The following is a 26,406-nucleotide window of genomic DNA, read 5'->3' on the forward strand; positions in this document are numbered from 1 at the left end:
GCTGTAATCTCTAAGCGTGATATGAAAATAATGACCTTATATGTGGGGATTTTTTTTCTTTATCTCTTGTTTACAAGACATCTTGGTGTACTAAGTACTGTAGAGCAGGTCATGATTTATGAAGATTTAGTATAAACTGTATTCTCCTTTCAGCTCTCATAATCTTTTGCCCTCTTAGAGCAGAAGAATTCAATGCAGTTGTAGATCTTGCAGTTGCTTCTTCAGTGTGTATTCAGGGAGGCAGGAACATAAGCTCTGTTAGAACTTGTATAGTGGCACTGGAAAAAAATCAAAGTGTTCCTGAGCAGTGGTGTTCGAGATACCACAGGCTTCCTTGAATTTTTGAAGTAGGAAATAATTGTGGTAACAGTTGTGTTATTTAACTTTCTAATGGTAAACACTGGTTAAACTCCATGGTACTGAAATTTCGCATGTGGGGGACATGCAGGTTCCATCCAGCTCTAATCTGAAGGCCTGTGGCTAAGCAGCATCAGGGCAGCTGTGTACATTACTGTGAGGGAACAGCTTGGGAGCATGGTGAATGGTGGTTGGAATGCTCTCAGGTGTAAGGAGCAGCAGGACCTCTCTCAGCCATGGGTGAGAATAAAAATTCTTTTACTTGCAGGTGTGTCTGGAGTACAGGAAGTTTGCAAAGGAAAAAGGTGGAAAATAGGAAGATTGCTTTCAGAGAGGGGAAAGGGCACAAATAGAAGGGGATGCTGAGTGATTTGAACACTTGAAAGATGTAAATTCCTGAAGTTAGAGGAAGAAGGGGAAGCCTGGATGTTTTGGGTGACAACAGAGGTGATACCAGACTTTGCATACTGTGGAATAACTGTGTAAGTGATAAAGGTGAGAGCAGGTCTGCAAGGAAACTTTCTGAATTTAAGTTGGTGAGAGGAGGGGTATGTCACAACTTTGTTATAACCAGTTTTTCTGTTCTAGCCATGCTAGAAACAATTTCTTGTTACTCTAGCTTTGTGACACTCTTGTTGATGACAACTGGCCTGTATAGTTGCAGAAGTAGGTAATAACTCTTGATAATTAGAAGGAGTTGATAATTTGTTTCAAGTAACCAGACTTCCTGCAGGAATTTGGACACATCAGATTCTGTGCTGGTAGTAAAGAGAGTATTGCAGAATCAGATTTGCAAAATACCTTTCTCTTGAGCCCATATGTGTAGCTGCTCATAGGTAAAGCACTGCCAACTTGAGTGCATATGTAATATGTGCATTAAAGAGAACCCCTTGTGTGTCTGAGGGCTCCCAAGCAACCAGCCTCTGACAACTGGCAAGCTGAGGGTACAAGTGCACAGTGGGTTTTTGTGTGTGAGGAGCGGGATAGCTTGATCCTGCTGCTGTGAGGTGCTGTAATAAAAACCTGGACATAGTTTTGAGTCTACAGCCATGTTCCAAATCAGCATGTCACTTCGTCTTCAGCAATGCTGTGTGCTTTGCTCAGTTTTGAGTGTGGAGGATGTTTAACTTTTTTTTTGTTGCTGTTAACATTGGCAAAGCAATGTTCCTTAGCTCCCATAGGTTGGCCCTTCACGATAATGTACATTTTCAGAGACTACGTGATGCTCGAGAACAACTTACTTGCTATGCTGTTAATACAGTCCTGTAGTGTTGAGTTGTGTTTGAGCAGCAGTTCAGTAACATTTGGTGGATTTTTAGTTTGGGTCTGGATAAAATGTTAAGAGTATTTGGTTTTTTTCTGTGAACCTCCTTGAGTGGAGAGATTACATGCTGCATTATGATGATGTGGTGAGTAAAATGCTACTTCAAAGTGATGAACAGTAACTGTGTTTTATCATAAAAGTGAAATTTTGTTCTTTGATGCTCCAAATTAATGTTTTAAGTCTGTGTAGTTTTGTTCCACTGGACAAGCCTTTTGCTTGGTATAGAGAGAGAATGAAGTTGTGGCAGCTGATAAGAGAATCTGATAGACCTGTTTTTCCCAGGGTTATATACAATTTTATGTATGGGACTTGGCAGTTGGGACATTTTGCATAATTAAGTAATTTGAAGAGCAGCTGGCCTCAAGAACTTGACCACAAGAAATGTAAGAATTATAATGCCACATTTGCATTCATATTTGTGACCATTTGAAGTGATGATCTGTGCCTTTGCTACTTTGGTTGTAGATGCTTTGGCTTCTTACCAGGTAGTGATGTTTTGAGCAGTGAGAGATGTGTGTACCAGGACAGAGAGATATGGAAGTAAAACACTAAAGTGTCTTAGATTATTCCACAAACTTTAAAGTTATTTGCCTCTTGTATCTGCCTGTTTGAAACCAGCAGCAACTTAAGTTTTCAAGATTTTTTTTTCCTCAAAATGTTATTTTCTATCTTGGGTGTATAAAAATTTTAAGAAGTTAAAAGATTCCATAATAATTCCAAGAAAATTTTATCGGCTTGGGTTGAACTAATGAATTAGTGCAGATGAAGGTGCAGATTACAAATTGCTTGGATTTTGGAATAATTTGTACAAAAGTGAATTGCCATTGAAATACTGTCCTTGTTGAAATTCCTTTGTTCTGTGGTCGCTGTCAATGAAGATTGGCACTTGCAGAAGCTGCTGAATCTGTATATTGCGAGAAGTGTTGTATGATCTAAAGTTTCAATTGATTCAGAGCCATACTGTGGTCCCTGTGCCCTTGTGCAGAAGGCAGCTGGAGAAGGTGCAGTGTCAGAGTGCCACGTGTGTGCCTGTGACACCTGATGTGACAGTAGGGCAGTGGCTTTGCTCTCAGAAGGGCCTTGTGACAACAAAAGGGATCCTCAGAACCATTCTATATACTTGCAACAAACATTTCCTCCTAGTTACTTTTGCGGTAGTCTTCTCCAGTCCGAACTTGTTCATACAGAGAACTGTATTTTTGTTTTGTTTGTGGTTGCAGAGTGAATTTTACTGGCATCTATAGAGTGGTGGTTTGTTACAGTCTTTCTGCTCCATGAGGCACATACCTTTGACCCTCCCTTGTAGCATGGCTGTGTTTAATAACATGAACAATTCTAAACCAGGGTACTCTGCTACACTTGCCTCCTTCCCTAGAGAGTGTGTGGGAGAGGCCAGCTGTGACCCTGCTTGTTGTGTTGATTTAAAGCGCTCCTGAACGTATTGGCTTCTGCAGCACTGAGCGTATTAGCAGGACTGACATAGGACAGGATTAGGGGATTCTTTCACCTTCTTCCTGTAAAGGTGCAAGATGATTAAGCTGTGGCAATCCCAGAGATCCTACCAAAGGATGATGCTTCACCTGGGATTGTGTACAGGTTGCAGCTGTCAATACAACCATTAAATTTAAGAGTAGAATTGCAGTAATTTTGTATGTTGTAGGGAGAGATGTGCATTTCAGAGAGCTGAACTTGGTGAATACCAAGTGCAGGACTTGGTGTTGTGTGGTGGTGAACAAGTGTTCTCACTGAACTGAGCCTGTCAGGCTTTAGGGAGGGTGGACGAAAAGTAAAGCTATACAGGCTTGCCTTCAGGCAAGTGAATAGCATGTTACATATGGCTTTAAAACTCAAGGGTTTAAAACTCAAGTTAAAGTTTACCTCTTGTTTGGTAGTGATGTTTAAAATTCACTTTGCTTCCATGCTACCAGAAATACTAAATTGCATTTTAAACTCTCCATTGCAAACGCTTTTCTATCTTTTAGAACTCTGGATCACTGATATCTTAGAGTCTTTAAGAAATGACAAATTTTTCATATCTAAAAGTGCAAATGTTAGAGTATTGTAATGTTCAATGACGTGATCTATACAACACAGCAAATGGTGATGTCTGACTGAAAATAAAAATTTGGGGGGTTTAAGTAACTGGAGGTTTCTGGGAAATAGTTTGATTTGGATTACTTTCAATGAAATTGATTCTTCATGCTTTCTTCTTTCTTAATTGTTATAAAGGATTGGTTGAGAGGGCAGATGACAATCTGCTGGCTTTTAAAGGTTCTTAAGCCTGTGGATTTCACTGGCACTTGAGCCGCTAGTGGTAGAAAATGCTTACTGCTTCTTAAGCTGCCTTTGGAAAATTTGGCCTCTAATAATGGGAAACAATCTGTCAGTTGTGTAATCACAACTAATGCTGTTTTAAGTAGCTGTAAGTACTAGTGTTTTATGGTCACCAAGTTAAACTTTAGCTTTAAGAATATCTGCCTAAATCCCGATATTTTTGTTAATATTAACTTTGTGGGTTTTTTCTTCTAAAGGCAGCTTGATACAGATGGAAAAATAAGTGGTGAATGATTGACTAACAATTGCAAATAATGTGTACTAAAGTGTAGCTAATTGTTGTTTATTCTTCAGTATTCTTCAGTGTTTATTGAATGTTCATGTAGGATTTATATATGACCCTTATTAAGGCCACCTTAATGATGATCTGATTCTCCTGTTTAATTAAATGGACGATGTTGGAAAGCCATCTGTGATTTGAAATCAATTATTTGGCATATGTTTATAGAGGCAAGTGTATTCACCTTGAGAAGATTATATTGGCCCTCTGAGATGTCTTGTTCCATTAGGATTTACTTCATTACCAAGATTTGGGTGAGCAAGAATGGTCTCTTTCCAGCCTTCTCAGAGTATCTAAGCTGGTTAGTTTAAACCTGGGAATTTGATGTTATGCTTTTTGTAAAGAAAGGGAGTGAAGAAAAATTTTGGGACTGAGAAAATGAATATTAAAAGGACTGTTAGGAAGATTAGCTAAGTTTTAGTTGTATCTGGTATAAAAAGTATAGAACTAGGTTCTGTCTATGATGGGGATTTTGTGAAAACTAAAAAAAAAATAGAAGAAATAAAAATGGTTTAAATTTGTTCAGACAGTATGCTAAGGATTTTTAAAGGAAACCACCCCCACTCTTTTTTCCATCTAGTATGATTAGGAAATTAAAGAAAATTAAGAACTGTCACTTCGTCATTGTATTTTTAAATCATAATGCAGTAGCCATGTGTTTAAATGTGTTTTCCTACCACTTAGCTGTGAGAAAATGGCTCAGTTGTGTACAAGAAGAGATGATTATTCTTTTGCATTGTAGCAAACTGCAGGTAATGTTAAGAGTGAGATGTTTTGATTTAGCAACATCACAATTCTAACAGTATTGTAGTAATTTAGAAATGTCTTGTTTAAAAGTCTCTTACATCAAAATTGTGTCACTGTAGCTTTAGAAAGCAGGATAAAGATTATATAACATTGCAAGGAAACGGCCTTATTGTTAAGGATGAGGAAGCTTAGATAGGATATACTTAGATGACAGATCCTGCCTGGGAAAAGCTGTCTTACTGTGTGTGTTCCTAGAATCTTCTGTCACATTTTGCTGCTTTTTTTTTTTTCCCTTTGGTTAGCAAAGTTGTTGAATGTAAGAAGAGCTCTTACAGAGGATGGAATGGAATGCCTGAACAGTGAGATCCCGTGTGTATTCTTCTAACACAGTGGTTTTCCTAAATGATTTTGATCAGTTTTGAAATTGTTCCCATGGCAGGAGTGCAGGGTTTTATTCCCTTTGTATTTTGTGTGTTTATTACCAGGCTAAATTCTTTTGCTGCATTCTGTCACAGAAGCATTTGCCTTGACAAAGCTCCCAGTCTGTCCTGGTGCTGATACAAAGAGTCTCTAGAAGTGATGATGCCATGAATTGTAATTGTATCTGTGCTGCTGTAAACATGCTGCCTTTGTCCTGCCCCATGTGGGTGAGCTGTGCTGTCACTGCTGGCCAGTGGGCACTGCTGTGCCCCACAGCACCCCCTCTGCAGATGAGCTGCTGCCTTCACTTGTGGAGAGCAGCAAAAAATGCAGCAGTTACATAAAACATCTCCAATACTGAATATGGTGAGAGCTGTGCAGCTGAAGGGATCATAGAGACAGAGTCACTGCATGGCAGCTCTCTAGTGAAAGGCCCACAGTAATGGGGCTTTTTAGCCACTGATAATTAATAGCAAAATAACTGCTATTTTAGGGTTCCTCTCATTATATGTTGTCTTTGAGAAGCCTTACATGACACAGCTCAAATCCACCTCTTATCTCTATAGCATGTAGATACAGGGAAAAAAAAAAGCTGATTTAATTCTATCAACAGAATTAGCTCACGTGAAGTTCAGTTGCTTAACCTTACAAACCACAAGCTTAGCTTTAAGTTGCCTGCTGTGGTTATTACAAACTCATGAGCCTTTTTATATCTCAAGTTCAGAACGTTTGAAGTTCATGTGTGAATTCTGTATTTCAAAATATAGTGACTCATATCCGCGTGGAAATCGGCTGTTCCAAAAATATGGATTACTTACAGATCTAAAGAAACATAATGCCATTTGTTTTTTAATTAAATTAATATATTTATTGGTAAGTGTGACAAATTAAGCGTTGCCACAAAATGAAAGCTTGACTGAATTTGTATTTTAATATTATCTGTTGTGAAAAAGTTGGAATGTGCAATTAAATAGTCATATTCCAAAAATGTAAAACTTGAATTATTTTCTGATAAAGCTGAGTAAATATGCTTGTAGTGTTAAAGAAGAGCCTTCCTGAGAAGTGCACTCTTCCCATTCATGTTTCAAAAGCTGGATGAGACTAAAAATTTAATAGTTAATAATCTTTAGGACATAGTCGTTCATGCGTGCTATACACTCATAATCCAGGCAGCATTGAGCCCTTGTAGGTTTTCTCACCTTCAGGAGGGCTTGTTTTCAGGGCACAAAATGGAGTTGAGTGTAAACCACGAGTAAGGACTGTCCCTCAGAGCAGGAGGGTAGCAGCATGTTCAAGTAGCCACTGCAATGTATTTAAACTCATAGTGGAATTGCTTGATCATCAGATCTGCACTGTCAGTCTTGTATCTGGCTGATGTACATGTACGTGCTGCAAGTATTTTGGAGGTGATAATTATATAGGCCCCCAGACTGGAATAGATACTGGTTACAATGAGGAATGTCCTACTGTAGGGCTGTTCTTTAGGTTGAAAAAGGAGAAATAAAATTGTCAGAGAAAAGGAGTGTAGACAGGGAAGAGTTGAGTTCCACTCTCTAAGCAGTCTTCAGATTCCAGATACGATTTGGAAGAGAGGACCAGCAGGTGCTTGTCTTCTATAAATCTTTGCAATTAATAGATTTTTGGAGGTCTGGACTAACATAATTTTAAAAATGCTTGATTTAAAAAAAAAAGCCAAAAATACCTGTTAGCAGAATGGTGCATATATGCGCAGTCCAAATGTGACTGTATCTGGAGAATATTTTTATTCTGTTGAGTCTGAGGATTTTAAAAAACAGATGGCTTGGTGAATCTTGGAAGGGATTTTGCTTGCTCTTTGTATTTCTTGATGAGAATGTTGGTGTAATATAAAGTCATGGTAGTAGTGTTTCCCCTACTGTCTTTTTCTTAACTTCATGAGCTGCACTGTGAAGTTTGGGTCTCAAGAACAGCTGGGTCAAAGAAGTATTCAGGCAGTACAGTAGGGCCACAGTTCGCAGAGATTCCCTCATATTGTTCCCCCTGCACATCCAGGTCAGTGTGCAGTGGGAAAGGCTTGAGGTGAGAAGGTTGCACCAGTGCAGAAGACTTCACAAGTAGGTTGCATGTTATTAAAAGTGAGTGAGATGTTATCAGTACGAAACCTGAAATACCTTTAATGAAATTAACTCCTAAAAATAACAGTTTAGAAACCCAGTGGCAATGGAGAATTTAGCCTTGTTTCTCCCACAGAGATAGTGGTTAATCCATTAAGTGAAACTGAGAAGAAAATACTCTTCTCAAGTACTGTGTTGTGTAAAGAAAGTGATTAAACCACATCTGTAAGCCTGCCTTAGCCATAAATCTTGGCAAGCTGAGTACTTGACTTTTTTGATAGGTATTTGAGATGTTAGGCCTTAGTTAATCAAGAATAGATATTCCAAGGTCTCTGCTTTGTGGGGGAGCAACACAAGGGAATCTCTGCTAACTGTGGCCCCTACTGCCTGAATACTTCTTTGACCCAGCTGTTCTTGAGACCCAAACTTCTCAGTGCAGCTCATGAAGTTAAGAGAAAAGCAGTAGGGGAAACACTACTACCATGACTTTATATTACACCAACATTCTCATCAAGAAGTACAAAGAGCAAGCAAAGCATAGTATAGTGTGTATTGTGTGCTTTGAAGTGAAGATGAAAGATGTGAAGAGTTTGTCATTTCATAAAGATACTGGGAATATTATGTATTCCTTTAAGAAGTTTGTAGCTGTGATTTAGAAAAAAAAAATTATACATAAACTTGAGGGGATTGAACTTGTTAAAAAATAAGTTTATGCAAAGGCTTCAGTTTGCCGAAGATGGGAATTTTAGACTGCTGTATCTAGAACTTCTATGGTGTATGGTGTCAGCCTGTTTTGCCAAAGCTGATGTTCTTTAGTCATATGGCTTTGTTTATGGGGTTCAGCACTTCAGATAGAAGGTCAGTTAGGAAACACACTTTATTAAAAGCCAGTTCTGACATGCTTGTATTTTCCTCCAGTTTTCAAGCCTTGCCTGTTAACTTTTGAAGATTGAAACATAATTTATTGTCTCTGGAATGAGAGAGGTGGATTTTTTTTTTCCCTTTTCAACAGCAGTGAGGGAAATGAATGAAAATTCCCTCATTATTTTGTAAGACCTGGGGACACAAAGATAATATCTGTGTGATAAAACCGAGGTTCAGCAATTTGTCCTCAGCTACTAAAGTTTAATTGAAAGGGTGAGAAGTGGAGAATGCCTTAAATAACTAAAATAAATAACTAAAATCAATGATATGAAGGTACACTTACTGTTGAGTTGGAAGCTACATGTTATCTTCCATCCTCACAATGTCACCGAACCTGTGTGAGGAGAAAATTGGAATTGGTTTTTGAAACATCTGAACAAGAACCAAAGGGTTTCTGTTTACCTTCCTGTAGCAGGGGGTCTGCCAAGCACCTTTGGAAGGGCTGCATTCTGTGGCACCTTAGTGGCACCCATGAGCTGTGTCTCTTCCATGGGTTCCATGTGCCCACACCATGGCTTGTTGTGCAAAAAAACAAATGGAGCACACTTGTAATCCTGTGAGCCCATTTGGTGTCACCTGGCTGTGTCCTGGTGCCTGCCTGCCGGCTGTGGGACTCTCTGGATGGAATGGAGTTATGCCATAAGCTTTCCTGGATGCAGTGTATTGCATGAGAAATCTTCAACAGTGGGATGTCCACTATGAGCCTTGGTGGTACAAAGATAAAATGGCAGATTTTGGGACTGTGATCTGCCAGTTAAACTGTCCTTCAAGGTAGGACATTTGAGCTGTATTGCTTTTGTCTGTGGGTTGGTGCTAGAAGAGTTTCAATAATCCTGTTTGAGGAGGAAATCTAAAGACTCCAAGTTTTATTGCTTTCACAACTTTTCTATGCAGGTAGCTGTGTTATTATGAAAAATCAGCATCACTTTTATTTTTTGACATGAACTACTTGTGGTTCCTTTTTTTTTTTTGCTAATAATCACCCATACCTAGATATATTTAAATTTGTCCCTCCTGCTCCACCTGCCCCCAAGGTTTTAAACATTTCAGCACTGCTTCTTATGTATATCCATCATCTGAGACAAAAATCAGTTGAAATACTAGAAGAACGAGTTGGATGGATTTCTTTCAATTTCTTTTGCATTGCTTAAAATGTGGTGTTAAAAGATTCTGTGTTACCTGACACAGAGTAAGATTAAAGGTGGTATTAATACTGTGTTATGGAATTTTGGGGGTAAATGATTTTTAAAAGCTTTGGGATTTTTTGTTTATTTGTTGGGTCTTGTGTTGTTTCTCTTTTTTAAACAGGAATCTTACCCCTCTTCATCACCAATATGGTTTGTAGAATCAGATGACCCAAACCTGACTTCAGTCTTAGAACGTTTAGAAGATATTAAGAAGAGCAATACTCTGGTGAGTGAAGTATTTTGGTTACTTTGGGCATTTACTTGGCCTAGTGTGTTTACTTGACTTTGTCACATTAACAAGTATAGGTCAATTAGTTCAGTTTTAGGGTTATTTGGGGGATTTTATAAACACAACTTTCTCTTCCAAAAAAACTTATGAGCTAAAAGTAATCCAAAAGATTTGAGGCAAGAAGGAAAAGATACCTTCTTCTAGAGAGTAAGCATTGAAGTCAAGTTTCAACCCCAGTAATTACAGTGTGAAGTTTTCTGAAAATAATGAAACAGCAAAGTGGGTAAAAATATTAAAACTGCTGAAAGAAACAGGTGTTGTAGAGTTTTCTTTGCACAGAAGTCAATTCCAGAGGCAAAACTTTGTACTCTTGAGAATGTGTAGCCTCCAAAACATGACAATAATACCAAGAATTCTTGGTTTCTTGAATTCTTTCCTTTTTTCAAAGGAAACTTGACCTGGTAGCTTCTGGTTCATGAAGGTGTTCCTTAGCAGTGTTGCGACTTCGGACAATTGCTACTTCAAGGAAATCTTTGTATACAGATTCTGATGGTTTTGGATTTCAGAAAACTCAAGCATTATATCTTACTTAAATACCCTTTTCACGTACCAATGGGAGCTCAAGGGAGGGGCACATTAATACAAAAATTAACTTCCTGTTCTGTGTTGGAAACTGTCTTTAAACAGTGCTTGGAAATAAATTTAAGTACAAATGCAGTTTGTGCCACAAAAAGGAGTATTGCAACATGCTGACAAACTCAGGTAATCTTTATTAACAGATGATACTAGCATTTTGTTTATTTTGGTGGACATGAATGGGATGCATACAAAACAAATCAGTCTGCAGAATACTGCTTATTGTATGAATTATGTGCTTAGTATTTGTCTGGTTTGGGAAAAATTTGGAATGTTCTTTCTTAAGAAAACCTACTTGTTAGGTTTACTGGGATAATGTTCATCTAGGATACCCAGCTTTAAATAAAAATGCACAAGTGTCTTTCTGAAGATAGTTTAGGATGCATTTGATTTCTAGCAGAAATAATTAGGAAACTAATAAAAGTGAGTCATTGTGGGCCTTGCCATAATTAAAAACAATTGTAGAGGAACATTAGTGTTTTCATGAATTTTGCTGGATTTGACTGTGCAAGATGTACATATCTGTATTTTCTATTTCAGTTTAAAATTTAGACTGAACTACATTCAGAAGAGTATTATAAATCTTAGTCTTTGTCTGGAAAGACACAGAAAGGGGTACTAGCAGACAATCTGGCCAAATGAGCTTTTTGCTTTAAGACTCTTTTCAGAAGATTGTGTAGCTTGAAGCTGGTGTGGCTTGATATTCAGCCTAAAGGTTCTGGACAAGATATTTCCTGTGTGCAGTTGCCTGCAAGAGGCTGGAAAGCTTTGTTGTGTACATGCATGGGATTTGCTGTGCTGAGTTGCATATGCACACAGACTGCTTATGTAGCTGGTAAGAAAACAGCTTCTGTTATCAAGATTGTACTTGCCCATGTAAAAGCTGATGAGTTGATGTAATAGACACCTGTGATGGCCCATTGGTTTCTCAGGAATACACCCTGCATCGTGCTATGCCAAGGTGAAGGCAGATGGGAGTGGCTGAGGAGACAAATACTTGCAGTACAAAATCTGACTGCTTTTTTTGCTCAAAAGACATGATTTGAAACTTCTTAATTGGGTTTTTTTTTTTCCCTATAACTCTTCCCCATGAAACACTCTCCCTTTCAATGGCATGGAACAGCTCACACAGAGACTTTTGCAGCAGAGTAGGAAGGGATAAAAAATCCAAATGCTTCTAATTTATCACAGTCTCGTAAAAATTCACTTTGTTTAATTTAGAATCATCTAGAATGTTTCAAATTAGCTTTCTTTTAATTTACTGCAGGTGAAAGATCATCAGTGCCATATTGCTCTAAGCTCAAGGTTACTGGAGCAGTCAAATTTTGAATGGGAAAAGGCATTTGACTCTTCCAGGAGCTAAGCTGTGCGAAAAGCAGTGCTAGCACATGTACCCTGGTTTAGCCTTTGGTATTCCACTGCCCTTTCTACCTGCTTTGTAACATGGGACAGGTGTCAGCTGTTGGGAAACTGAAGAACAAGCACTTCAGGCATAAATGTTTGACCTGTGGAAGCCTCGTTGTTTGACATGGTAAAACAAAAACTGGTTTATGATGTTGAAATCATACATGTGTTCCCTGGAAAATCTTCTGTGGATCTGAAACTGTGTTAGTTACCTTGTACCAGCCATGCTGCTTTTGCTATGAGAACTTGTCAAAACACTGAAAATGTTGAAAGGTTATTAAGAATGTGATCAGCGTGGATATCATCAGGTTTGGACAGCTTAGCTGCTTGGTTGTCAATTTTGGACAAGTTTCAGTCAGTAGATGAGGCTACAGAGTTTTTAGCCCCTAGTGTCTCCCGAATTTCCTTCTGAAAAATCAGCCAAACTTTAGACTTCCTAAGTATGAAACTGCCATCTGCCTTCTAGTGGCTGTGCTATGCAAAAGAGAGATCTTACTGTGATTCCCTTGTTCTGTTTAATATTATGGAAGTTACATGATGCAAGTCTGAAGCCTCAAATGTCATTTCATGAAATGTTAAGTATAGCTCTACACAATTTTGGAGGTTTGCTTTTTGAAGAGAATAGGGAAATGTGCTTAAATTGAGAGAGTCAGCTTTAATTCTTACACTCTCAACCTTATACTTGTCTGGGAGATGTCAAAAGTAAATACACAATTCCTGGCGTAAGTATGTTTACAGCTTGGATAAACTGCTGTCTTGAAGTACTCTGCTTCCGTGTTAATATTACAGATTAAGTCCCGCATGGAGGCATTTCAGGGGAGAACGTTGTCTCTTGCAAACTTTGTGTGGCAGCACCTATTTCTGCACTGGGAGTTGCAGAGACAAAATGCAGAAATCAGCTTTGCTTTATTTTGAAACTGCCTGAGGCTGCTGGTTGTGGAGGAGGCCAGGTGAGGTACTGTCACTGTTACCTGATAACCAAGTAGTGGCCACGCTCCAAGTGACAATTATTCCTTCCCTCCGTTTCCATTTGAATCTTTCTTCAGCACTTTCTCAGTGGTATACTAAGACTTATTGATGCATTTATTTTTATACAGATATTGTGGGTATAGGTAGAGACACATAGAATAATTATTTCCATGCTTAAACTGTACTTCTTAAATTCATTTTTCCTGGTAGTCAGGAAACGGGGCATTTCATAGTGAAACCAGCGGGGATATTAATCTCATCAAAGGTATCCTAAAATTGTTAATGCTTTCATACTGCATTAGAAAGATCTCTTCATACATCAAAAAAGCTTCCTAGTGTAGGCTGGGTTTCAGAAAAAATTGTTCTAAACTGTTTTCAGATGTACAGGACATTAAGATAGGAAGCAAAATTCCAAGAGGTACTTGTGTTCTAAACCAGCATTATGGTGTGCAAAAGAACCACCAACTTCTCAGAACTCCTGAAACATTAAAAATTATAGAGGATGTGTATTCTAATGGTGTAATTTTTGTTATTTTGATATTAATTATAATAAATATAACAAATTTATTAATGTGTTGTATTTGATGATTTGAGGGTTTCCCTTCTGCAGGCTCTTCACATTGCTCCTTTACCCTGTGGGTTATGAGTTCTAGTTGCTGTTTACTTTGTGCTTTAGGCAGTTTGTATTCCAGGGAAACTACTGGTGTACTGATAGCTCACTTTTCTTCAGTGGCCTCCAAGTGTGTGTTAAGCATTCATTTTACATTAGTCAAGCCTGTGGAGTTACCCTGGAAATATATTTAAATTATTAATACACGACAGAAATCTGCACTCCCTTTTGATAGTCTGTTTGTGTACATACCAACATATACCAAACCATGCCAGGCCCTGCTTAGAGCACAGGACTGGATCAGATGTCTTCCAGATATGCCTTTCAGCTGAAATTATCCTGTGATTTTTCATACAGATGAGCAGAGAATAAAGGATAACAGTGATGGTGATCGATGGCAGAAAGATCAATGGTATTAAATCAATTCCTGTGGAGGAAAAATGTAGCAATAATGAAGAAGTGTGAGAGGGTTGTACAGACAGGATCAGCTTCTTGCTCTGCCACCACCTTTGCAAATTGTAGACACTGATTTTAAGTAAGCCGCTGATCTATAAAAATGAACTGTGGTATGAGTTGCATTAAGCTGACCCTGCAATGTAGAATCCTGCCAAGGAAGAGGATCCCTTCTCTCAGCAGGTCTTTGCCTCCCCCTTCATGATGAAATGGTGCTTGTGTGCTGAAGCACACCAGGAATTGATCTGCCACAAAGCTGATAAGTTGCCACATAGTAGTGTGATCTGTGGTACAGTGGAAATGAGAAGGTGAAAAGCTGCTGGAGGCTCTCCCCAGGCACAGCTGTAACTCAGCCCAAGCTGTGGCAGCACCTTGTTATTTTGAGGGTGCTCCTGTTCCTTGCTTGTGGTGCTGTGCTTGGAAGTAAGGGAAGCTTACAGTGTGTTGGGTCCTGGTTGCAAAAATCCCTTCTGAATTTCAGTTCAGCTGACAGGACATTTTGTGGGGAGGAAGGGGGAGGGAGTGAAGGAAGCAGGGCCGCAAGCAGTTCTTAACTCTCCAGCCCTTATTGTCTCTCTGTCAAGGCACATCTAATACTGTGTTTATCTGCTTTTCCAAGGCCAGTGCTAATTGACCAGCAAATGCCTATGGTGGCAGTCTTCCCTCACTGCTTGGATTTTTTTTTTGTATGATTCACAGAAGATGTGAACAAATTATTGCCTCTGTGAGAAGAATTACAGCTCCTGGGATTGTATGGTTCGTGCTCCAGCTCTCCATGAGGCAATGTTCATGCAGAGAAAAAGTTTATCAACAAAATGTGTAGCAGTGCAACTTTAAGCATCTTGCACATACTGAAAATAATAGTTCTAAGACCTCTGATTCTATCTGGCAACTAACTTTTTGATTGATTAACCTGATTCCTGTCTGCTGAAAGATTTCCTGATGTTCCAGGTACCCAGGAAGCTTCAAAGAAGTGTAGAGTCTTAATGCTGATGAGAAATGTGGTTGTTACAGAACAGAAGGGTTTTTGCCAAAATCTATCATGTCTCAAGTATATATTCCTAAGAAATGTGGTGCTGGTGTCCCAGTCCTTCTGGTGATATCAGCTTTATTTTTAAGTTAGGTTGATTATCTGCTTTATTTTTGGGTTGGGTTGACTCTCGTGAATGATGCAGAAACAGCAGACATGGTGTGATAGTGTTGTAATGCAGGCTGGTATCTCAGTTCATGGCCTCGGATAAATAGCATTCCTATGAAACACAATGTGGAATTCTGCTGTGGAAGGGAAAAGCACTGAAACTTTCAGATAGCATAAGGGCAACATTTGCCTATCACTCTTAGTGATTTGGGCTTGGAAATGAGCTCTTAACCCTGGAAAGACAATTTTTCACTTCCAGTGGGGTAAGGTGACAGCATTTAAACTGGCCAATAGCAAGGTTTTAGACGTGTATTTTCAAGTGTGTGTGCAGAAATGACTGTCTTGCACGCTGCCTTCAACAATTGGCAAGACAAATTCTCCTTGGTATCTGAAAGAAAAGTCCTTAAATGGATGTATAATTTCTGCAAGCTTTATCTAGGGTATTATTTTGCAAATAATGAGATGTTGACCCTTCTACAAATGGATTTTGCAGTCTTTTTTTTGTTTTCCTGACATAGCTGTGCAAAGACCTTGGAAAGTTAGGAAATGCAGTAGTATAGTCTTTCATGTCTTGGCCTTAAGTATGAATCTGAGTTGCCTCCTAGAGAAAGTGAACAGCTGTAGAAATCAACTTAGTGTGGTGATCAAAGACCAAACTTAACGTTTGTTTCTGCAGAAGTAATTTTTTTTTCCTGGCTTGCATTAGCAAGTGTGAAGTGTTGCATAGTTTGCAGTTAACAGAGCACAATCAATGGAATGCTGCAGGTTGGAAACACAAGTCATAGATAGTAACCGATTGTGCCTCACCCTGACACAAGATACAGCAAGCAGAGTGCCTGGGCTGCAGTTCAAAGCCTGCCTGGCTCCTGGGACTTTGACAGGGTTTGTCTTGTTTCTACTGCCTGGCTGGTGTGCCTTGTAAAAGAATTCAGGATATGGAAAACCTCTGTTTTCCATACTGTTCCTTCCAAAACACTGTTCTTCCTTGGCAAGTTTTTTGAAGATGTGGTTATTTAAGCTGGGAAATGGGAATGGACCATTTTGTCTCATGGAATGTGACCATTTGCTTATTCCGTAGTGATGTGTAGCTCAGACACCTGTATTTGGAATGGATGATACTGTCAGGGCGAATTATTTTTCTGCTCATGGCTTTTTTCTTAGTTGTAGGAAGATGAATGAGAGTCATCATTAACTTACCATGTCCTTGAGCTTCTAATGTGAGGACTTTACTACAAATATTACAGAGGAAATTTTATTCCAGCCTGAGCAGATTCAAATGCTGTACACTTACTTTAAGTTCATTATCAATGTGTAAAGAAAATTCAGAATATATCTCTGTGCTTTGGTTTAAATAAACATATCCATGTTTTCCTGTTTTTTATAGCTTCTTCAGCAGCTGAAGCGATTAATATGTGACCTCTGCAGATTATATAATCTTCCTCAGCATCCAGATGTTGAAATGTTAGATCAGCCATTGCCAGCTGGACAGGTAAATTTAAAAGCTATGTGCACCTTCTTATGCCAATGAAGGCATTGTTTTTTTTAACTCCAAGAAGCAAGATAATGGGAATGATTAAACCTTGTGTAAACCAGAGCTGATATGATGCACTTTTGCATTATGGTGTCTTCAATCTGAATTTTGTTTGCAAAATCCATTTAATAATGGTGTGATAATATTACACAATTCCCTTTGAAGTATCACTGAAAGGATACTTCAAGGGGATACCAGTGCTGTCAAGTTTAATTCACTCTTAAACACTAAAGCCAATCTCTGTGTACTTGGAGTGCTTCCCAAACTTACTTTTTCTGAAATATCTGGCTCTTTGTTGAAGAGTGTGTGTTTCACAGTGTGCACCTGGATGAACTAGTGTTGATGTTTTCCTTCTTCAATCCCTTGCAGAGACATGGGATATCAAAGCCATATGTTACTTTGGGTAGGGATGCTTACTTCTTGTGCACTTGAAAAATTGAGAATTTTGAAGGGACTGAAGTTTAACATGTAACTTTTGCATTTACGGCTTCTCTTTGAGAGTAGACTTGCTGATTTTGAGGGCAAGAAGCATATACAGAATTTATGCAGAACCTTCATTGTTATATTGCAGAATGGAACAACAGAAGAAGTTACATCAGAGGAGGAGGAGGAAGAAGATATGGGTGAAGTATGTCTATATATGAGATTGTTGTCCTAATCTAGTAGAATTTTGGCATTTTGCTCTGCGATTTCTGGTTAATAATTAAACCATTATTGTAAAATGTGACCTCCCTGGAGTTCAGCAGAAAAGATAATTAAAATTTGGATGTTTACCTGAATGTCAGCTTTCCCTTCAACCAGAAAACTAGTGAAATTTTCTTCTTAAACCTAGATCTCAGCTGTGAGGTTGGATACAGAGAATTGGACATCTGTTTGTGCTTTAGTCAAACAATACATAACATTGTGTGCCAAATCAGTAAGTTTTTGCATTGTTAACTCCTACTTCAAGCAGCATGTGAACTGGCTCTGATACAGTTGGAAGTGCCTCCCAAATTGAAGTAGACTGGCTAAGAGTAAATCTGCTGATTCATTGCATGGGTGAGCTAGGTTTTGACTGTAATAAATTGAAAGAAATGGAAGGACATCAAAACAGACACATGAAATTTTTATGTCCATGTCTGGCAACATGGTGCTGTCTTTAATGAGCTTTTTAGTTGTAAGAATCACCCTTTTTGCTTGTTTCTGCTACATGTTAGAATAGCTCCAAGGTGCTTGCTTTCTATACTACCGTAAGTTGCTTTATTATAGTAGAACTGTTCTGACTACTTCCGATTTAGATTTTTTTTAATGAAGGTGTAGAAAGAATGGTAACTCTCTCTGAATAAATGATCTACCTGTAGAAAAGATCTAAATGTTACCAAATTCTTAAATTAATTTGAAGCAGCCTTTCTTAAACCATATCTAGCTTGATCCAAACTATGTTTGCTGGAGCAGGTGTTTCTGCAAAGATGTGTCCCATATCCTGCTCTTGCAAGGCTCTGGTTGCTTGCAGACTGCTAGAGTAACCTTTTGCATTGTTTGGGTTACTTTGTACAAAAAAGAAATGGTCTCCCTTTATTTATCAGCTGTCAGGGGGCATTCTGTGTAGCAGTGATATCTGCAACCTGTAATTTAGTTCCAGTTCTAAATGCAGAAGCAGTGTACAATTCCTTGGCACTGTCATTGGAGAAACATGAGCATTTTGAACAATACTCAGTCTAAAGTCTGTTACAGCTGAAGAAAACTTATCAAATGTACCAGGTGTGTTTCTTGTTACATAGAGCGTGCTTAAATTTGAGTTTTCCTGCCATGCAAACAGATGGTGCATAGAGAGCAACCCCATGTTATAAACGACTCAGACCCCAGGCGGGAATGAGTAAATAAAATGTAATTAGAATGTTAAAATTACAAAGCAAAGGTGGAGGCCAGCACTGGGAGCGTAGTGAAACTCCTTCAGCTCACCAGAGGCTCACCCACAAAATGGTGTCGCTGCCTTTTATACACTCATGTTTGCCTCACCCTCATTAATATTCCTGAGCAGTCCTTATATGTCTTTCCAGCACCTCTCACAGTCCATGGCTTTGCCCATTATATATAGATTTGGCTCCTCCCAAGGTCTGTCAGTCAGTACTCCGTGCCTTTTGTCGATGAAGCCCTTCTTGCATCTTGACTGGCGGTGAGATGTTGGCCTGCCAAGCCTCCCAGCACCCAGTGTCCCCCACTCCCTGCCACCTCTTGCAAGGGGCAAGTGTACATCCTCCTCCGTGCTTCGACAGCCCTTTTTGACCAGAGCTGCCAGGCAGTAACCACAAAAGGGAGAGGAGAGCATTGAGGGGAGAACAGAAAGCGTTCAACACCAAATTGGAACCACAAAAGTACATGTCAAAAGAACCACAAACCTTAACAAAACTTCTTCCTACCATACTTAATAACTCCTCCACATTTGCATGAGCCAATCATCACACCTTATTCCTAGCACCCAGGTGTGGCAGAGCTCTGCATACTGGAGTATATCTGGTAGTTGTGTAACCAAAGGCTGCTGGTGTGGCTGCTGTAATGCTTCCTTTTTCATGCTAAGGTATTTACATGCTTCCCCTCCTTTCCACAGCCAGCATTTGAGTCACATTTAGGTGATTGTCTGAAGCTCAGAATGTTCCTCTGCAACAAGATAACCCCATCTCAGCGTACAGAGTGGACAGGTTTTAGTGCCTTGGCCTAGAACATAGAACTGAACTGTTGGCTTGTGTGATCAGAACGCTTGACCGCAGAATTTTGTTTTATGTCCTGATTCCAAAATTACTGCACCTAATCTTTGTCTGAAATGTTAACCTTTAATAAAGTACACATAGTTTTCTAATATTTAACTTTCTTGAAGGCTTGCTGTAGCCCTGTCAGGTATGTTAATCACTGCTTGTGTAGTATAGCTGGGGTTCTAATTGCAAAAGAGTCTGCTTTTAGAAACATCTTGGAGCCTCCCTAACTTGGGGTACTTTTGGATTCTCTAGTCTGGTTTGCTATCTACTTGAGTGGGCTAATTCTCTACAATCCTATCTTCTTGCAGAGGTTGTGCTTGTTTCTGTGACCAGAATATGTTGTGAATTTCGGTTTCATTTGTATTATGAAGTGCACTATGTGACTATATCCAACATGCCCTTGGAGAAGGTTTCATTGAATGAAGAGCACAGTACAGTTATTTACAATTACCTTCTCTCTCTCCTGTAGGACATTGAAGATCTGGATCACTATGATATGAAGGAGGAGGAACCAGCTGATGGGAAGAAATCTGAGGATGAAGGCATTGAAAAAGAGAACCTTGCAATCTTAGAAAAAATCAGAAAAAATCAAAGGCAAGATCACTTAAATGTGAGTTAATGATTCCATGCTTCTTCTTTCCAATACTTCTGACTTTAAAATAGAATTTTTTTTCAGCAAAGAAAGCCCACTGCTATGCACCTAACCTGTCCCTAATGGTTTAACTGCTCATATCCAGAGGTATCCATGCAAACAGTTGTCCCTCCGTTTCTTGCTTGGTACATTTGTCACAAACATTAGTTTTCCTTGCAGAATCAGCAGAGTGCATCTAGGCTGTGAGTGTGACTTTTGTTGCTGAACCCTTATTAAAGTAAAAAAACTAAAGCCATAATTAAAATTGCCTGTATTAAAAGTTACGGGTGACTTAAAATATTTGGTAAACCTGTGATTTAAATCCATTTTATGCTTGAGTTTTTCAATAATAGCTGTTCCACCTGGAAGTTACTGAAGGGTGGTGGATTGTTGTGCTGGTTTTTTATTGCCATGTGTAAAGTAAGGGGCCTTCAGCAGCTCTGCAGCTTTGTTGTCAGTTTTCTGAGTGATCTTGCCAGCAGGCAGTTGTAGAAAAAGTGCTTGTTCTCCAGAGGCTTAGAACTCCAGAAGTGTTCTGTCCCAAGTGCTAGGTTCCAGAGAGGCTTCTATTTCTCAAAGGTCCATGCAAGAGGGTGTGATAGTGTCATACAATCTTAATTTTATTTACCCTGACTCCCAAAGAAATCAAAGCTTTTGTTTCATAGAGGCTTAAAATGTGTAAAACATGAAATTAATTACTTCTGTTTATGATCTGCTTCATCCAAAGGATTTTAAAATTTTAACACCCAAACCTGATTGGCATTTCAGGGTTTAAAAGCAGGTAAATGTAAGGCCCCAAACTGCTTTGGCTGTATAGTCAAGTCTGGTTTTGAGACTTGACTAACCATAAACACAGCAGTCACTTTCTGATTTTGTTTAGACTTGAATGTTCACAGTTTAAGATGCCTAGTGAGGTTTTGTATGTTTCAGTGTGTATAACTCAATCCTAATAGTAAAGAGTCTTTAACCGTTAAAGAGAAGATATCCTCTCCCAGCCTGAAAGGCATGGCCTGCTTTACAATCATCGAAAATTTGGTAGAACAGAAAAAAGGTTTTTGTAGTGTCAGCATTCTTCTTTGATGCAGAAAGCCTCTTAAAACTGCGCATTTCCTTTTATCTGTTCTTTTCCCATTTGGCAAATACTGCCTTTCCTTTTGCTTTTTCCCTCCACGTTTAGTAGAGCTGAAATGAACACTGCTGGTTTTCTGTTTGACAACAGCAGATTCAACTTACATAATAGCTGCTTCTCATGCCAAGACACTCTCGTTGATGCTGGTGCATAAACAAGGTCAGCTGAATACAGGAACAGGGTATTCAGTTACTGCTGAGGAACTGTGGTATTTTTGTGGGTCACCAGAAATAGCTGTGCTGCTGAAATAATTTCTCCAAGGACTTGCGAGGGTTTACTCTTAGGTGCTGGAGAACCAAAATCTATAGCTGTGCTACTGACCTAGGAAAGAGCTAACCCAGTAGCACCAGGACCAAGTTTATTGGTCCTCCATGCTGCCAAAACAGGGGGCTTCTAATACAATGTGGTAACTATGCTCTAAAAGAGAAGAAGTTTGCTGAGTGTCCTAGCACAAAGCAAGATTTAAGTCTGTGTAGCCCTCATAGCTGGGTTTCTTGGAGGATGGCAGGAGTTTCTCAAACCTAAATGCATGGCTAAACCGAGTCTGTTTTTTCACAGGAGCCATGCAGCCTTTTGGGATACTTTGTTTCCTCAGCAGAGTCCGGTAAAACAAACCCATGCTATTGACATGCTGCTTCTTGGAAAAGGGAATATGCAGCATAATACAGTGCTGTGACTGGTGCCCAGTGCAGCCAGAAGACTTTACAGTTCCTTTCCATGTTCTTTGGCCCAAGTCCATGGGCTGTCCTCTCTCCCCTTGGCTGCACTGCAGGCTGGAGTTACAGATCACACTCAAGGCTTGTTCATGGAAAAGCAGTGCATGCACCCCACTCATTTATTCCTGATAAGTTAAAGACAATTTTCTGCTTCTCAGGATGTTGTTACAGGAGTTTTTAGGGTTTATGTGTGTTGTACAAGTTAAGAAGGTATATTTACTAATTTTGTAAATGAGTTCTGTCCTTGGCAGTATTCTTAATCCCATTCTTCTTGCTGGCATCAGGAAATAAATTTGGCTTGTGGTACAGTATGTAACTTGGAGCAAGAATTAATCCTTCTCTTAACATTGTAATAATGCTAAAGAACCACTTGCATACCTGGAGTTAAAAAAGGTCTTTGAACTGGAATCATTAACTTCAAATATTTATCAACTTGCTGCTGCTTGCTTTTCAGAGGTCTCTCCCCGCATAGTCATTTTAGAGATTAATGCCTTTCTTTTTTAGATAATACTATTAGCTTTTCCTGTTTCATACTGAGGAATTTAAGCACTTCCCTTTAGAAGTCTCCAATGTCTCTTTCATCTTCAGATTTTATGAAATGTAAGGTGTCATTTCTATTTTTAGTCTCCTAATCCTTGAAGGAGGTATGAACCTACTTTAACTTCTAGGAATGCATGTGCTTCTGCACAAATATGGAGAAAGTTCAGTGACAATGGAACTTGTGCTCTTTAGCTCTTTTTGGGTCATTTTAGATTTCAGTTTATTATCTTGGACAAGTTTTCTTGTTTTATTTCAGCAGGTAATTTTTAGTCTTGTGGCTAAATATTCTGAAATATATTGAGTGAGGAGGCTTCCTGTAGTGTTCTGATGTGTTCACAGTGTTTTTCTGATCAGACAGAAATCAGATCTTTGGATATAAAACTGCAATGAACTGCGCCTCCTTATCCCCTATAACTTAGCAGGAAGAACAGGCTCTGGGTGCATTTTGAGGGTAGGAAGGGGAAGAGAACCCCCTGATGTCTCTGCCCTTTGTACAGCAGGGCAATGGCAAGTGCTGGTCTGACTGCAGCACGAGTTTCATGTTTCCAGCAGTGCCTCATCCTTGAGGGGAAGAGTTTGAGAATGTTGCAGGCTTGTAGTGATGCATCTCGTGAATATTTTTCATGTCCAACGGTTTTGGATGTGAGAATTCCTACATCAGATAATTTTGTTACTTGCAGCTCTCAGCAACTGGCATGTTGTCAACAAAGATGTTTGCCTCTTGTAACAGGGATTTCTCCAGCTTACCTGCTTACTGTTCTGGAGAGACACAAAATAAGCTAATACAGGACAGCACGATTAAGTGAGACTTTTTTTGCCTATTTGTTTATTTAATAGGGAAAACGAAAGTCACTTGGGTCTGGTCTGGCTGCTCATTTAATTACTTCAGATGAAATGGCTTTGCCTTTCTGCTCTTGGCATCAGCACCATGTGACAGATCCCATGATTGACCACTTATGTCTGAGGCAGTTGCAACTATAAATCTTATTGCCACAATTTGAGAAATGGGAACTTTATCTCCCTTGGAGTGTCAAGTCCCACTTTTCCAGAAGGATACTGTTATTTATATCTGAGTTCAGTCTTTGAAACTATCACTTGAGTGTAGTGAGTTATGGAAAAAGTTTTTAATTTTAGTATCACTGTAGTCAAAACTGACCTCAATGCTCTGTATCGTGCAGTAGTGGGATGCAAGTTGTGCTCTCTTCTAAACTGCTCTTTCCAGTGGCTCCAAAACCCGCAAGTGACACCAGAATGGAGACGTGCTTCAGAGCAGTGGTGTTTGGCATTAGGCTTACCATCAGGTTTAGCTGTTACCTTCTTCAGGTTCCTCCAAGGGTAGTTCAGAGCACATAAAATAAGCTCTTGTGCTAAACTTCTTAAGTTAAGCTTGCTGTCTTCTTTCTCCTGGTTGTAGATTACTGGTTTGCAGTCCATTGATTCTTTAGAGTAGCAAGTGTAACTATATTTAGTGCTGCTATTTAAGGAATGGGCAGCTCAACCAGAAACTCCTAGGGAAAAAAGGGTGAAAAACTGTTAGAGACAAAGTGTGTTGAGGCTTGCTTACACACACTACAACTAGCTTCTTTAATATCACCTTATGTATCAGTAGCTTTAATAGCACTCAGGGGGATGTGGGTGTGTTAAGCTTTGGTTTTTAAATGTTTCCAGTATAGAAGATACTTACATTTTCATTTGCCAAGATGAACTTCCAACATTATGGATAGAAATTCAGTAGTTTAATTGGATGAAAATAGAGATGCAGTGAGAGAGGTAGTTTTCCACAGGATGTCTTTGACCATCTAACTTGTTCTTAAATTGCCTATATTTATAGGCTGACAATCTGTGGAAAGTGTAAGAAAATTCCTTCTTGCAGTAAGAAATACAGTGGAAGGGGCAAAGATCTGCACAGCTCTGCTCAGAAGTCTTGACACTTGTCTCTGGAAACCTCTTTCCTCCAGACTCAACAAACTGAGGAGTCTCAATCTTAACACTCACAAAGTACAGCAAATATACAAAGAATGATGGTTAACACTGTTGTGTTAACTGCTTAAGTGTAATGTTTCTTTTTCATCTAATCTGTAAATAGTGGACATAAATAGTAGTAATACGCAGATACTGCGTATAAGCAACCATTTTCCATAAAATTTAATGTACTTGGTGTTTGAGAAATACCTTTTGTCTAATACTGCTCTGTAGAGGTGGGGGGGTAGTAAATGAAGAAATTACTTGTGTGAAACCCTGTCTTTATGTAGTTTTTGTTTAACCAGATGAAAGGAGTTGTCTGTTATTTGCATGTTTAATTACAAGGTTCATCCTTCATACCGTTCTGTTAAGGAAAACCAAAGGAATTTCAGAAATCTGCATAATTAAATGCAAAGGTGTATGAAAATGAATAGCCTTAAAAGAAAAATCTGCAGATCTAGTGTGAAGCTAAGAGTATTATTTGATACTACTGGATAGAGAAGGCAGAGGACTATGTGAAGGCTTTACCATCAAGTAACTGTGACTGATACTCAATTTTTATTAAGAATTAAGACCTTGTGGAATATAAAACATCACTGTGGACTTCAGGCAAATGGGGATGATGTTTCAGGTATTAGGCAATGGTCACAGCTGCTTGATATTCTTCCAGACATGCTTTTCTGACGCTTCTGTCCAAAAAGGATGTGTTTATAGGTGTTCATAATGTCTGGAAGGAAACTGAAGAAATAAGTATCTTTGAATTTTTTGAGTAAAAAAGCAGCCTCATCAACTTAATCATTCAATTCTTGATACAGACAGGCTGAATTATTCTAGATTGGTCTTTTTTTATTTGGTAGTGGGGGCAATTTTATTTTTTTTATCATGGTTTCTTCCCCCTAGCCATACTTATGAGCTCCATATGTTAGCCTGTATTTCAGTGGCAGTGACTGAAGAACAGGAGCAGAAGGGAACTGCAAAGGTCCAATGGGATAATGTACCCTTGGGAAACAGACTGATGGTGAAAGTCCAAGTGTCACTGGGTCAGGGTTTGGGGTGCTAACTGCCTTAGCTCATTTGTTCCTATTCTGTATTTTAAATCTTATAAGGCTAACTTTTATCAGTCTGTTTTTCAAAACTCTTGAGCCTGAAGTGGTATTTCGGGTGGGATGTATAAGCAGAGTAATCGCGTAACTTACAAGAATATTGTGTTATAAGTTTTTCTCTCACTTTGAGCTGCTGAGCAGTACAGAGCTGAGCTCTTAAAGAACAGAAGGGATTTTTGCTCTGGTTGCATAAATCATAAGAACTATGGACAATCACAAGAAATAATTTGGTATTTTAAGGTTTACTTACTTTTGTCTTCCCCTGTGTAGATGTTGATCTTCTTTCACTCAATTGCAATAAATACTGCTTTTGTTCCATGTTTGCTAAATTCACTGGTTGGTCTTATTCCTCAGCAAGCTGCCGTTCTAGAGTGGATGCTTCCCACCTCCTGTGCCTTTTTCAATGACCAGATAAAAATATACCTCTGAGAAGGCAATAAAACCTTATGTGTAGAAGCTTAGGATTAGGCTTACTCTTCCTCCCAGTGTGTAAAAGCAGAATGTAAAATTAAATATTTCCCTCTTAAGATGTACTGTGCATCCATCTTGGAAATGAAATTAAAATGCCAAAGATTTAGGTTTCTTTACAGAAAAATACCTGTTGTACCTTGATTAAAAGTTTGTATCACCTGTAGTATTTAGTAGTATATATTAATGTGCTTCTTTAGGGGGGAGGGCCTTGTTTCTTTGGAGTAGACTTTGCTCACTAGAATGTTTCTGAAATGTTAAATATTCTCATACAGAAATTGTTAATAATTTCTAGTTAGTGTAACTTCGTAATGTAAAGCTGTAAATATTGTAATGTAAATAGTGAATATTACTTCTCACTTATTTGGTGTCTTTTTTGTTTGTTTCAGGGTGCAGTCTCTGGGTCAGTTCAGGCTTCAGATCGACTTATGAAAGAACTCAGGGATATATATAGATCACAGAGTTATAAAACAGGTAAAATGCCTCAGA

At 38.9% G+C, this 26,406-nt stretch overlaps 1 protein-coding gene across 2 annotated transcripts in view; it reads left to right on the forward strand.

Moving 5' to 3' along the window:
• The window catches only part of UBE2Q2 (ubiquitin conjugating enzyme E2 Q2), a 45,969-nt gene that overhangs the window by 6,193 nt on the left and 13,370 nt on the right, over positions 1-26,406 (forward strand). The window contains exons 2-7 of one of the 2 annotated variants that reach the window (XM_088063021.1): positions 9,788-9,892; positions 16,490-16,594; positions 17,208-17,264; positions 17,469-17,552; positions 19,838-19,978; positions 26,307-26,391. In XM_088063021.1, coding sequence (XP_087919147.1) covers positions 9,788-9,892; positions 16,490-16,594; positions 17,208-17,264; positions 17,469-17,552; positions 19,838-19,978; positions 26,307-26,391 — 577 coding nt within the window. The remainder of the gene's footprint in view (positions 1-9,787; positions 9,893-16,489; positions 16,595-17,207; positions 17,265-17,468; positions 17,553-19,837; positions 19,979-26,306; positions 26,392-26,406) is intronic. The other variant, XM_005521401.3, reaches the window with a different exon arrangement.

The sequence above is a fragment of the Pseudopodoces humilis genome, chromosome 16, assembly GCF_049639895.1.
Source record: "Pseudopodoces humilis isolate 2021_Gansu_Grassland_sample_001 chromosome 16, ASM4963989v1, whole genome shotgun sequence".
Taxonomy (NCBI): domain Eukaryota; kingdom Metazoa; phylum Chordata; class Aves; order Passeriformes; family Paridae; genus Pseudopodoces; species Pseudopodoces humilis.